This window comes from Giraffa tippelskirchi, chromosome 8 (genome assembly GCF_054371585.1).
Source record: "Giraffa tippelskirchi isolate mGirTip1 chromosome 8, T2T-mGirTip1v1.2.pri, whole genome shotgun sequence".
Classification (NCBI taxonomy): domain Eukaryota; kingdom Metazoa; phylum Chordata; class Mammalia; order Artiodactyla; family Giraffidae; genus Giraffa; species Giraffa tippelskirchi.
This window is the reverse complement of record NC_137282.1, coordinates 10,353,292-10,366,974: the sequence shown is the minus strand read 5'-3', so window position 1 is coordinate 10,366,974 and position 13,683 is coordinate 10,353,292. Positions and strand designations below refer to the sequence as shown.

General features: G+C 37.4%; 1 protein-coding gene across 12 annotated transcripts in view; it reads left to right on the top strand.

The window, feature by feature from the left end:
- The window catches only part of LOC145518867 (A disintegrin and metallopeptidase domain 3-like), a 109,041-nt gene that overhangs the window by 1,440 nt on the left and 93,918 nt on the right, over window positions 1-13,683 (top strand). For 5 of the 12 annotated variants that reach the window (XM_081523944.1, XM_081523943.1, XM_081523937.1 and 2 more), the window contains exons 3-4: window positions 1,807-1,862; window positions 7,907-7,988. Coding sequence is in view for 8 of the 12 variants with exons in the window: in XM_081523943.1 (XP_081380069.1) it covers window positions 1,807-1,862; window positions 7,907-7,988 (138 nt within the window). In the remaining 4 variants the exon portion in view is untranslated. Of the gene's footprint in view, window positions 1-1,806; window positions 1,863-7,261; window positions 7,438-7,906; window positions 7,989-13,683 lie in introns of all 12 variants that reach the window. The other 7 variants (XM_081523939.1, XM_081523938.1, XM_081523946.1 and 4 more) reach the window with 2 other exon arrangements.

The following is a 13,683-nucleotide window of genomic DNA, read 5'->3' as shown; positions in this document are numbered from 1 at the left end:
GGGGAAGGAAGATTTGAACAAGAAAAATAAGCATTTCATTGAAGGATAAAGTGAGCCCAATGAAGGTCATGCATTGTTTTCCCCTTTCTGCTCTGTGTTTAGACACACTGGACTCTATGGATACCCTATATGAGGTTTTTATATAAAGATAAAACTTATGTTGCAGCAAGAAAAAGAGAATTTAGGCAAATATCAGGAATCCAGGAAGCATCCCTAGTGAGCTAGCTTCACGTGAACCCAATTTCTGTGCTCTGGGAACACACTGAATCTCTGGCTTAAAATCACAAAATTTACGGGAGAACTCCTTACAAAGTTTTCAGTGACTTTTTAAGTAACCAAGTAAACCTTTTTGTTAGGGAGACACAACAGAAGCTAACCTTGGCCAGGGTGGTTTTGGACCTTAAACTGCATTCATTATAAATCTCAGTGCCCTTGTTTCAGCCAAGAATCAGAAACGTCCAGTCTTGTCACTATCTCCAGAAAGAGAGCTTTTCTAATCAAACTGCTTGTAAGCTCTGTCTCCATCGTGAATAATGCTTCTGAAGAATATTTCTTATACTTTTCACGAACATATGTCATTCAATGAAATTACCACAGCAAGGAAAATAAATAAATAAATGAAAAGCATATGGGGATAGTATAGCACTCATTATCTGGGAACAGTACAGTTAGGTCAAAACTTGAGAAAAAGACTAAGAAATATATTTGATAATTTAAAAGTATACTTGTACACGGTTCATGGGTTGATGGAGAGATCATTCCAATATAAGCAATATTAAATGATAATGAACACAAATGAAAAAATTACAAGGAAAAACTTAAATCATGCTCTGAAGGTCATAAAGTAGCATAATATACTCCTAGACACAAATAATTAAATAGACGACAAAAAAATGATTGGAAATTTAAAATTAGAAAAATAGCTTAACTTTAAAATTCTTAAAGATGCTGTTTAAATGAAGAGGTAGAATTAATGAAAAAAATTAACCTGAAGTAGCTCAGATTTCCAATGTCAAAAGTTAATATCTGAGAAGACTTTGGTGAGACAGACTAAGGAGAATGAAAAGGAGAAGGAAGAGATGTACTGTTAGAATTCTGAGAGACACACACAAAGGTGGACTGGCCAATAGGATATGAATTCCAGATATCATCCTTTAGTAGAAGAACAGCCTTTTAACTTTCTGAATGGTGCCAATAGGTTTAGTCTAATTTTAGTTTTATCTTAGAAGGGGACTTGCTTTGTATTCTTCAATTTTCCATTTATTTTCTCTGGAAACTGCAAGGTGAGGAAAGATCAGAAAACTCAAATTTCTTCAAAGTTTACTCAACATTTCTATAGGTAATCATTTTAAGGAAAATTTGTTTATGAGACTTTAATGCTAATAACTAATGCTCTTATATTTGCAATAGATTTAGAATCCTAGATTTTGTGTAAGTTTGATTATGATTAATTCTATCACATGTTCCAAGACTGAAGAAAGATAACTGTAACTATATATGTCTATGGAGACAGAGATATATAGTTTTTTTTTTGTTTTGCTTTTAATCACTAAGAAGTTTCTGACTGTTTTGCAACTGCAGGGACTGTAGCCTGCTAGGCTCCTGTGTCCATGTGATTTTTGTCCTGTGTCCAGGCAAAAATACTGGAGTTGGTTGCCATTTCCTTCTCCAATATATATAATTTTGATACACGATACCATCCCTGTTAATGTGAAAGAGTACATATATTTTTTAAAATTAGGACTTTTGACTTTCAGGGATTTGAAATATCTAAAAATTACTTTTTCTCTGAATCTTTTGCTATAGGTCACCTATTCCATCCAAATTGACAAGAAAATGTATACTCTCACACTTGAAAAACAGTAAGTGGCCATTCTTCTTTTCATAGAGTTGTTTTTAATTTCTTAAGTTTTTAATGACTTCCTTAAATTGAGACTACATTTAAAGCCTAAATATACAAAGGCATGAATATTTTATTTAACATGTTAAGTCTTCTTGGTGATTCATGTCACATGAGACTTTTGAGTCATTATCATTGGATTTTAAGTCTAATATTCAGACTCAACTGTAATTTAATGAGGTAATATTAGAGTTTATGAGATACACGAACATCAGTTCAGTTCAGTCGCTCAGTTGTGTCTGACTCTTTGCAACTCCATGAACCACACGCCAGGCCTCCCTGTCCATCACCAACTCCCAGAGTCCACCCAAACACATGTCCATCGAGTCGATGATGCCATCCAACCATCTCATCCTCTGTCGTCCCCTTCTCCTCCTGCCCTCAATCTTTCCCAGCATCAGGGTCTTTTCAGATGAGACAGCTCTTCGCATCAGGAGGTCAAAGTACTGGAGTCTCAGCTACAGCATCAGTCCTTCCAGTGAACACCCAGACTGATCTCCTCCTTTAGGATGGACTGGTTGGATCTCCTTGCAGTCCCTTGGACTGCAGATTTCAAGCTGCTTTTAGAAGAGGCAGAGGAACCAGAGGTCAAATTGTCAACATCCACTGGATCATCGAAAAAGCAAGAGACTTCCAGAAAAACATATATTTCTGCTTTATTGACTATGCCAAAGCCTTGGACTGTGTGGATGACAATAAACTGTGGAAAATTCTGAAAGAGATGGGAATATGAGACCACCTGACCTGCCTCTTGAGAAATCTGTATGCAGGTCAGGAAGCAACAGTTGGAACTGGACATGGAACAACAGACTGGTTCCAAATAGGAAAAGGAGTACGTCAAGGCTGTATATTGTCACCCTGCTTATTTAACTTATATGCAGAGTACATCATGAGAAATGCTGGGCTGGATGAAGCGCAAGCTGGAATCAAGATTGCTGGATGAAATATCAATAACCTCAGATATGCAGATGATACCACCCTTATGGCAGAAAGCGAAGAAGAACTAAAGAGCTTCTTGATAAAAGTGAAAGAGGAGAGTGAAAAAGTTGGCTTAAAGCTCAACATTCAGAAAACAAAGATCATGGCATCTGGTCCCATCACTTCATGGCAAATAGATAGGGAAACAGTGGAAACAGTGTCAGACTTTATTTTTTGTGCTCCAAAATCACTGCAGGTGGTGACTGCAGCCATGAAATTAAAAGACACTTACTCCTTGGAAGAAAAGTTATGACCAGCCTAGAAAGCATATTAAAAAGCAGAGACATTACTTTGTCCACAAAGGTCTATCTAGCCAAGGCTATGGTTTTTCCAGTGGTCATGTATGGATGTGACAGTTGGACTATAAAGAAGGCTGAGCACCAAAGAATTGATGCTTTTGAACTATGGTGTTGGAGAAGACTCTTGAGAGTCCGTTGGACTGCAAGGAGATCCAACCAGTCCGTCCTAATGGAGATCAGTGTTGGGTGTTCATTGGAAGGACTGATGCTGAAGCTGAAACTCCAGTGCTTTGGCCACCTGATGCGAAGAGCTGACTCATTAGAAAAGACCCTGATGCTGGGAATGATTGAGGGCAGGAGGAGAAGGGGACAACAGAGGATGAGATGGCTGGGTGGCATCACTGACCCAATGGACATGAGCTTGGGTAAACTCCAGGAGTTGTTGATGGACAGGGAGGCCTGGCATGTTGCAGTCCATGGGGTCGCAAAGAGTTGGACACGACTGAGCAACTGAAATGAACTGAACTGAACACCTTCTCCATTTTTGGCTGCAAAGAACATAATCAGTCTGATTTCAGTATTGATCAACTGGTGATGTCCATGTATAGAGTCATCCGTTGGATTGTTTGGAAAGAATGTTTGCTATGACCAGTGTGTTCTCTTGACAAAACTCTGTTAGCCTTTGCCCTGCTTCATTTTGTACTCCCAGGCCAAACTTGCCTGTTATTCTGGATATCTCTTGACTTCCTACCCTTGCATTCCAATCCCCTGTGATGAAAAGGCATCTTTTTTATGTTAGTTCTAGAAGGTGTTTTAGGTCTTCAGAGAGCCAATCAACTTCAGCTCCTTCACCATCAGCTTTTGGGACACACATTTGTATTACTTTGATGTTGAATGGTTTGCTTTGAAAATGAACCAAGATCATTCTGTTGTTTTTGAGATTGCACCCAATTACTGCATTTTGGTCTTCTTTGTTGACTCTGAGGGCTATCCATTTCTTCTAGAGATTCTTGCCTATAATATTAGATATAATGGTCATCTGAATTAAATTCATCCATTCCTGTCTGTTTTAACTCACTGATTCTTAAACCATGGGTATTCAGTGTTGCCATCTCCTGCTTGAGCATGTCCATTTTACCTTGATTCATGGATCTAACTTTCCAGGTTCCTTATGTATTATTGTTCTTTACAGCACTTGATTTTATTTTCACCACCAGACACATCCAAAGCTGAGCATCATTCCCATTTTAGCCCAGCTGCTTCCTTCTTACTGGAGCTATTAGTAATTGCCCTTATCTCTTCCCCAGTAGCATATTGGACACCTTTTGACCCATGGAGGGGCTCATATCCTGGTTGTGTATCTGTTTGCCTTTTTATACAGTCCACGTGGTTTTCCAGGCAAGAATACTGGAGTAGGTTGCCATTTCCTTCTCCAGTGTACCATGTTTTGTCAGATCTCCTCACTATGACACATCCATCTTGGGTGGTCCTGGGCAGCATGACTCATAGCTTCATTGAGTAACACAAGCCACCCTGCTTGGACAAGGGTGTTACTCATGAAGCAGATTTTAGCTTGAGGGCCTGGCAAATTACTAGCCCAGTTTGGGACTACTCACTTATTTTGATAAGGGCTTCCCAGGTGGCTCGGTGGTAAAGAATCCTTCTGTCAATGCAGGAGATGCAGGAGACGTGTGGGTTTGATCCCTGGAGCAGGAAGATACATGGAGAAGTAAATGGCAACCCACTCCAGTATTCTTGCCTGGAAAATACCATAGACGGTGACGCCTGGTGGGGTACAGCTCATGGGGTCGCAAAGAGTTGGACGTAACTGAGTGATTGCGCACTACACTCTTTCCAGAGTGATGTTGGCTGACCTGATTCCTGCGGAGGCTTAAAAAAGGTCTCAGTCTTTCCTGCTCTCCACCTTGTTTGTCTGTCATCCCCATGAGAATATGCTTGGGCTAAACTTGCTGGAAGATTAAACACAATTGAACCATAGCCACGGTGCTCTCTTTATCACTACGTCAGCCAACATTCAGCTGAATCCTGTACCCCTGAGCAAACCTGGCAACACTTAGCAGAGTTGTCATGGCTACTGTCCATGACCCAAAAGTGTGAGCAGTAGATGCTGTTTTACTGTATGTGGTGTGGTTTGTGTTTATTCCTTATGCAACATTTTGCATAATGTCATTTTTTGCAATCCATTCATATTGATGTGGGAAAAATGGGTTTGATTTTTAAAACGCTTATGTAGTCATCAAATGAATATATATCATAAGTCATTTGTCCTCCCTCATTTACAGCAAGAGCAGCTCTCTTGTGGACTTCCTAGGCCCTAGTGAAATTGTTGTTGTCCAGTCGCTCAGTCGTGTCCAACTCTTTGCAGTCCCAGGGACTGCAGCATGCCAGGTTTCCCAGTCCTTCACCATCTCCCAGAGCTTGCTCAACCTTATGTCCATTGAGTCAGTGATGCCATCCAACCATCTCATCCTCTGTTGTCCCCTTCTCCTCCTGCCTTCAATCTTTCCCACCATCAGGGTCTTTTCTAATGAGTCAGTTCTTTGCATCAGGTGGCCAAAAAGTATTGGAGCTTCAGCTTCAACATCAGTTCTCCCAATGAATATTCAGGACTGAGTTCCTTCAGGATTGAATGGTCTGATCTCCTTGCTGTCTAAGGGACTCTCAAGTCTTTTCCAACACCACAGCTCAAGAGCATCAACTCTTCTGCGTTCAGCCTTCTTTATGGTTCAACTCTCACATCCATACATGACTACTGGAAAAACCATAGCTTTGACTAGATGGACCTTTGTGGGCAAAGTAATGTCTCTGCTGCCTAATATGCTGTCTAGGTTTGTCATAGCTTTTCTTCCTAGGAACAAGCGTCTTTTAATTTCATGGCTGCAGTCACCATCTGCAGTGATGTTGGAGCTGAAGAAAATAAAGTCTGTCACTGTTTCCCAGTGAAATTGATGGATTATAAATAAGAAAATTCTCAAGTGCTATATACTGCTTATTCAAAACCCTTATAACCAATTTTTATTCATGCCAATAGTTTAAAACCATGTTTGTTTTCTACATTCTCGACCAAATGAGTATCTTCACTCATTTTTGTTAGTGAATAACAAATGCTGTTTTATTATTGTTTTAATATGAATTCCTCTAGTTATTAATAATACACAATATCTTTCTCAGTGTTTACCTGCTATTCTCTTTGACTTGGTTCTCCTAAGCTTTTAGTAGGATTAGTTTTTATTCATTTATTTTGAATTTATTTTCCATCTATGGCTTTATCTTTCTGTGTTCCTATTTTTTGTTCCATGATCATTTTGTACGAAGGTTAGTTTTCTGTAGATATTAACACTTTATCTCTTCTGTATGTTGCAAAAATCCCACATAGACCATTGTTTTCTTCCTTTGTTTCGGGAATTTATTGCTCTAAAGATAAACTTTCATATAAGTATTATATTCATATTTTCTCTCATAGGTTCTCACATTCTTTTCTTGTGTCTCTCAAATCTTAAAATGATAGCAACTCTATATTTTAAAATTCTTTTTCCTTTTAAGGTGTAAATTCTCTGCTTTCAGTTTGTTTAACAACTGTATTTTATTTTCCAACTTTTTTGAAGTCTTTTTTCTTCTTTTTATTGACGCTTTCTGCTGACTCAGGTATTGTTTAGTTAGAATATTTTCAGATTATTTTCTTCAGAGGGACTATGCAGATGGCCTGCTTCCCCAATCGCAGATCTGCAGATGTGTTTTTGTTCTCATCATTGAATAACATTTTGGCAATGTGTAGAATTTGTGAGTCATATTTCTTTTCTATAAATTTTTGCAATTTGATACAGTCTATTTTACATTTTCCAGTATGCTTTCCTTATGTGGTTGAGTGTGAGTTTCTGTGTATGTGTGTATATATTAAATTAAGACTCTCTGATATATCCTAAGTCCCTTAATGTTTTCATTTTAATTTTCAGCCCATATACATTATTTTCTTCTGTGGGGAATTTATGCTTTCATCCTGCACCTTATTTCTCTGTGCTCTATATCATAGTTTATTCATAACTATGATCAAATCTTTATTTTTGATGTGCATTTTGCCAGCATTTTCCCTCTTTATTGGCTAGATCTATAATTCTGTTCACAGTGATCAAATTCTCTTGGATATGTTTATTGGATTCTTAAATATTAACTGCCTGCCAATGCAGGAGACATAAGAGTTGCGAGTTCAATCCCTGGTTCAGGAAGATACTCAGAGGAGGGCTTGGCAACCACTCCAGGATTCTTGCCTGGAGAATCCCGTGGACAGAGGAGCCTGATGGAGTAAGTCCATGGGGTCACAAAGAGTTGGACAGGACTAAAGCAACTTAGCACGCCCTCGTGCAAGTTCATGGAAAAATCTAATGAAAGATGGATTCTGTTTGTTATTTATTAATCTTTGGCTACTTATTAGCAAATCATAACAAAAAGATTTATGCCATGAGATGTGTTGATGGTTGAATCTGTAAAAGAAAACTTTGCTGTGGGAATCTGGAAGTTCTGAGTTTTATTAGACATCAGTCTGGGTCATTACAATGCTCACACCTGTATCTGGTTGTTCTGGTTCTTGTTTTCTCTTATATACATAATATGCTGTCAGAAAGAAAGCTAGACAATGGGGAGATGAACCCATTTAATTTTTGTATACTTAAGCTTATAAAGTGGAAAGTAAAGTTTTTTAATTTCATGACTCTGAAAGTTACATTTATTAATGCTATTATTACAACAAGTGTTATTATTATGGTTGAATTAGGTCATTTTTAGACTCTCATTTCCTGGTATATTCATACAACAAGTCTGGACAGATGTTGCTTGCAGATTCTTCATTTATAAAGGTAAGTTTATCTCCATGTTACCAAGATTTTTATGTGGTGATGATGACATTGGTGAGAAGAAGAAGCCTGCTTTATTTTGTTTATTTTTTAATTGGAAGATTATTGCCTTACAATATTGTGTTGGTTTCTGTCATACATCAATATGAATTAGCCATAGGTACACACTTCCCCTTCCTCTTGAACCTCCCTCCCACCTCCCACCACATCCACCCCTCTAGGTTGTCACAGAGTACTGGGTTTGACCTCCCTGTGTCATACAGCAAATTCCCACCGGCTATCCAGTTTACATATGGTAAGGAATATGTGTCAATGCCCCACTCCCAATTCTTCCCATCTTCTCCTTCCCCTACTGTGTCCACAAGTCTGTTATCTATGACTGTGTCTCCATCACTGCCCTGCAAATAGGCTTCTCAGTACCATCTTTCTAGATTCCATATACATATAATGTATGATAATTTTTTCTCTTTCTGATTTACTTCACTCTGTATAATAGGCTCTAGATTCATCCACCTCATTAGAACTGACTCAAATGCATTCCTTTTTATGGCTGAGTAATAGTTCATACATGTGTACCATAACTTCTTTATCCAATCATCTGTCAATAGACATTTAGGTTGCATCTATGTCCTAGCTAATGTAAATAGTGCTGCAATAAACATTGGGGTACATTTGTCTTTTTCAGTTATGGTTTCCTCAGGGTACATGCCCAGTAGTGGGATTATTGGGTCATATGTTTCTTTTAGTCCTAGTTTTTAAAAAGAATCTCCATACTGTTCTCCATAGTGACTGTATCAATTTACATTCCCATCAACAGTGCAAGAGGGTTTCCTTTTCTCCACACCCTTTCCAACATCTATTGTTTGTTGGTATTTTGATGGTGGCCCTGCTGACAGGTGTGAGGTGATACAGAATGATAGATTTGATTTGCATTTCTCTAATGAGTGATGCTGAGTATCTTTTTTATGTGTTTATTAGCCATCTGTATATCTTCTTTATAAATGTCTGTTTAGATCTTCTGCCTGCTTTTTGACTGGGTTGTTTATTTTTCTGATATTGAGTTACATGAGCTGCTTGTATATATTGCAGATTAATCCTTTGTCAGTTTTTTAATTTGATATTATTTTCACCCATTCCGAGAGGTGTTTTTTTCATCTTGTTTATTGTTTCCTTTGCTGTGGAAAGCTTTTAAGTTTAATTAGGTTTAATTTCTTTTTGTTTTTATTTACATTACTCTAGGTGGTGGGTCATAGAGGACCTTGCTGTGATTTATGTCAAAGAGTATTCCTCTAAGAATTCTATAATTCCTGGTCTTACATTTAGGTCTTTAATCCATTTGGAGTTTATCTGTGTATATGGTGTTAGGAAGTGTTCCGCTTGCGTTGTTTTACATGTAGCTTTCCAGTTTTCCCAGCACCACTTATTGAAGAAGCTTTTTTCTCCAATGTCTATTCTTGCCTCCTTTGTCAAAGATAAGGTACCCATAGGTGTGTGGGTTTATCTCTGTACATTCTGTCTTGTTCCGTTGGTCTGTATTTCTGTTTTATGCCAGTACTAAATTGTCTTGATGATTATGGTTTTGTAGTATAACCTGCAGTCAGGAAGATTGATCCCTCCGGCTCCATTCTTTCTCAAAATTGCTTTGACTATTTGGGTTCTTTTGTGTTTCCATGCAAATTGTGATTTTTTGTTCTAGTTCTGTGAAAAATACCATTGATAGTTTGATAGGGATTGTGTGGAATCTGTAGATTACTTTGGGTAGAATAGTCATTTTTCACAGTATTGATTCTTCCAATCTAAGAACATGGTATATCTCTTCATCTGTTTGTGTCATCTTTGATTCCTTTCATTAGTATCTTATAGTTTTCCACATACAGGTCTTTTGTCTCTTTCAGTTCAGTTCAGTCACTCAGTCGTGTCTGACTCTTTGCGACCCCATGGACTGCAGCATGCCAGGCCTCCCTGTCCATCGCCAACTCCCCAAGTTTACTCAAACTAATGTCCATTGAGTCAGTGATGCCATCCAACCATCTCATCCTCTGTCATCCCCTTCTCCTCCTGCCTTCAGTCTTTCCTAGCATCAGGGTCTTTTCAGATGAGACAGTGCTTCGCATCACTTGGCCACAGTATTGGAGTTTCAGCTTTAGCATCAGTCCTTCCAATGAATATTCAGGACTGATTTCTTTTAGGATTGACTAGTTTGATCTCCTTGGAGGCCGAAGACCTCTCAATAGTCTTCTCCAACACCACAGTTCAAAAGCATCAATGCTTTGGCTCTCAGCTTTCTTTATAGTCCAACTCTCACATTCATACGTGACTACTGGAAAAACCATAGCTTTGACTAGATGGACATTTGTTGGCAAAGTAATGTCTCTGCTTTCTAATATACTGTCTAGGTTGGTCATAACTTTTCTTTCAAGGAGCAAGCGTCTTTTAATTTCATGACTGCAGTCACCATCTGCAGTGATTTTTTAGGTAGGTTTATTCCTAGGGATTTTATTCTTTTTTTGCAATTGTGAATAGGATTGTTTCCTAAATTTTTATTTCTGAATTTTTCTTTATTAGTGTATAGGGATGCAAGGGATTCTGTATTAGTTTTCTATCCCGTGACTTAGAATATTCATTGATTAGCTCTAATAATTTTCTGGTGGCATCGTTAGGGTTTTATATGTATAATATCTTGCTACATGCAATAAGTGAGAGCTTTACTTCTTCTTTTCCAATCTAGATTTCTTGTATTTCTTTTTCTTCTCTAATTGCTGTGACCAAGACTTCCAAAACTGTGTTGAATTATAGTGGTGAGAATGGGCACCCTTGTCTTATTCCTGATCACAGGAGACATGCTTTTGGTTTTTCACCATTGAGAATAAGTTTGCTGTGGGTTTGTTGTATATGCCCTTTATTATGTTGAGGTATATTTCTTCTGTGCTTACTTTCTGGAGAGATTTTATTATAAATGGGTGTTGCATTTTGTCAAAAGTTTTCTCTACATCTGTTTCGATGATCACATGGTTTTTATTTTTCAATTTGTTAATATGGTATATCAGTCACATTGCTTGATTTGCATATATTGAAGACTCCTTGCATCCCTGGGGTAAAGCTGACTTGATTATGATGTATGATCTTTTTAATGTGCTGTTGTAGTCTGTTTGCTAGACTTTTTTGTGGTTTTTTGCATCTATGTTCATAAGTGATATTGGCCTGTAATTTTCTTTTTTTGTAACATCTTTGTCTGGCCTGGTATCAGGATGATAGTAGCCTCATAGAATGAGTTTGGGAGTTTTCTTTCTTCTGCAAGTTTCTGGAAGAGTTGGAATAGGATATGTGTTAGCTGTTCACTAAACCTTTGGTAGAATTTACCTGTTTAAGCCATCTGGCTCCGTGCTTTTGTTTGTTGGAAGATTTTTGATTACAGTTTTGATTTCTGTGCTTGTGATGGGTCTGTAAATACTTTCTATTTCTTCCTGGTTCATTTTTGGAAGATTATAGTTTTCTAAGAATTTTTCCGTTTCTTCTAGGTTATTTGATTTGCATATAGTTTCTCATAGTAGGCTCTTTTGATCCTTTGTATTTCTGTGTTGTCTGTTGTAACTGTTCTTTTTTCATTTCTAATTTTATTTATTTGAGTCTTTTCCCTTTTTTTCTTTATGAGTCTGGCTCATGATTTGTCCATTTTGTTTATCTTCTCAGAGAACCTCTTTTAGTTTGATTGATCTTTGCTATTGTCTCCTTCATTTCTTTTCCATTTATTTCCGCTCTGATCTTTATGATTTCTTTCCTTATATTAACTTTGGGGATTTTTTGTTGTTTTTTTCTAGTGGCTTTAGATGTAAGGTTCGGTTGTTTATTTAATGTATCTCTTGTTTCTTGAGGTTGGCTTGTATTGCTATAAACTTTCCTCTTAGCGCTTTGACTGTGTCTCATAGGTTTTGAGTTGTCATGTTTTTATTGTCATTTGTCATTTCAGAAGCCTGCTTTATACTTGGCTAAATTATTGGGCAAGTGGATTGACACAAACCCAAACTTAAAGTTGCAATGAAAGCATATTGAAATATGAAAGCATATTGAATAGAATGAGTGTTTTAAATTTGAAATTCAGGAATTACTTACCTGAAAAGTGGGTGGGAGTTTGAGAGGAAGAAAAAAATGAGAAAAGGAACTGAGAAGTCACTAAACACAGTTAGATGTTTTGATGAAGGTACTATAGGATCTGAACAGTGGAAAGGACAGTGGAAATCACCTCACAGAAAGAGAACAGGAAAGTGAAGTGGCAAAAGTATTTGAGTACATGAAAAATACAGGATTTTCAATTCTATCTCCACATGTGATAAGAGTCAAGAAATGTTTAAAAGTATGCTGCAGTTGAGAGAGAATGAAATTTAAAATCTGGTAACTGGTACATTTGTCTTTTTCACCATCTACAAATAGAAAGCAGGACAAAATCCATAAGACGTTTGGTTTCAGACTTTTGACAATTTAAAAAATAGTCAGGGATTCTCCCTCTGATAGAAAGAAATCACAAAAGGTGAGTCTCACATTGAACTTAGTCCTCGGACTGAAAACAATGCCTTAACTATAGCCCAAGAGTGGAACAACAGGACTCCTTATCAGTTTGGATTTTAATAGTTTTTGAGTTAGAAGTGCTGAAGCAGCTGGAACTTGCAGGACACAGGACTGGAGATGAACAAGAGCTATGTATCAATATATATTTTTTCAAGGAATATGACTTGACCTGTTTTCCCTGACTGAGTATTAGACTGCATATGTGGTGGGTAAAACTCTGTTGAAAAGTTGAAATGGAGATAACGCTGCCTGTGAAACAGTGTTGAGAGATGTTAGATTTTCATCCAGGCAGTGTAGAGTGATTTACTAACATACCAGGCATTCAGCTGAGACGGAAAGGCTGTCTTTGGAGGAAGGATCAAACTCTAGGTTAGGAGACACTCTTTATTAGCCACACTCCCCACCTAAAGCCTAAAATCCAGCAGGGAGAGGACAAAGGGTTAAAACATAGCAGAGGAAGGAAATAATGCAAAAAGTTCAGAAATCAATGAGATAAAAAAGGGACAATGAATGGAATATGTAAAGCTCCAAATTTAGTTATTTATAAGGACTAATACAATACAATTTATAAGGACTAATACAGTACTTACCCCTGGTAAGTCTTATCTAAATCAGAAACAAATTCCACCAATATTAAGGATGAAAGAATATATTACTAATCATGTAGAAAATAAAATGATAGGTTGCAGCATTATAAGAGCCCTATACCAGTAAATTTGATTATTTAGATGAAATGGACAGCTTCCTTGAAAAGTACACCTTATTAAGATTGAGAGAAGTAATAGAGAAGCTCAGCCACATGAAATCTATTTTTTAAAAAAATTGAATTCCTCAACAACCAATTTCCTGTAAAGAAACGCTAGACTTTGTGGTTCTCACACACTTCAGCAGTTGAGAAGTATTTTGGCATTTTCCCATCTTTAAGCAATTGAAAAGAATTCTTCTGTGAATGTTGATGTACACTTTGTTGAGTGAGTGTGAATTTTGATTTCTCTGGAATACATACCCAGGAATATCATTGCCAGATCATATGGTGAGAGTATATTTATTTTTGACAGAAATCCACTGTTTATAGAGTGACTGTACTATTTTAACTTTCTTCTGGCAGTGAATGAGAGAAAAAACAGTGTCTGCA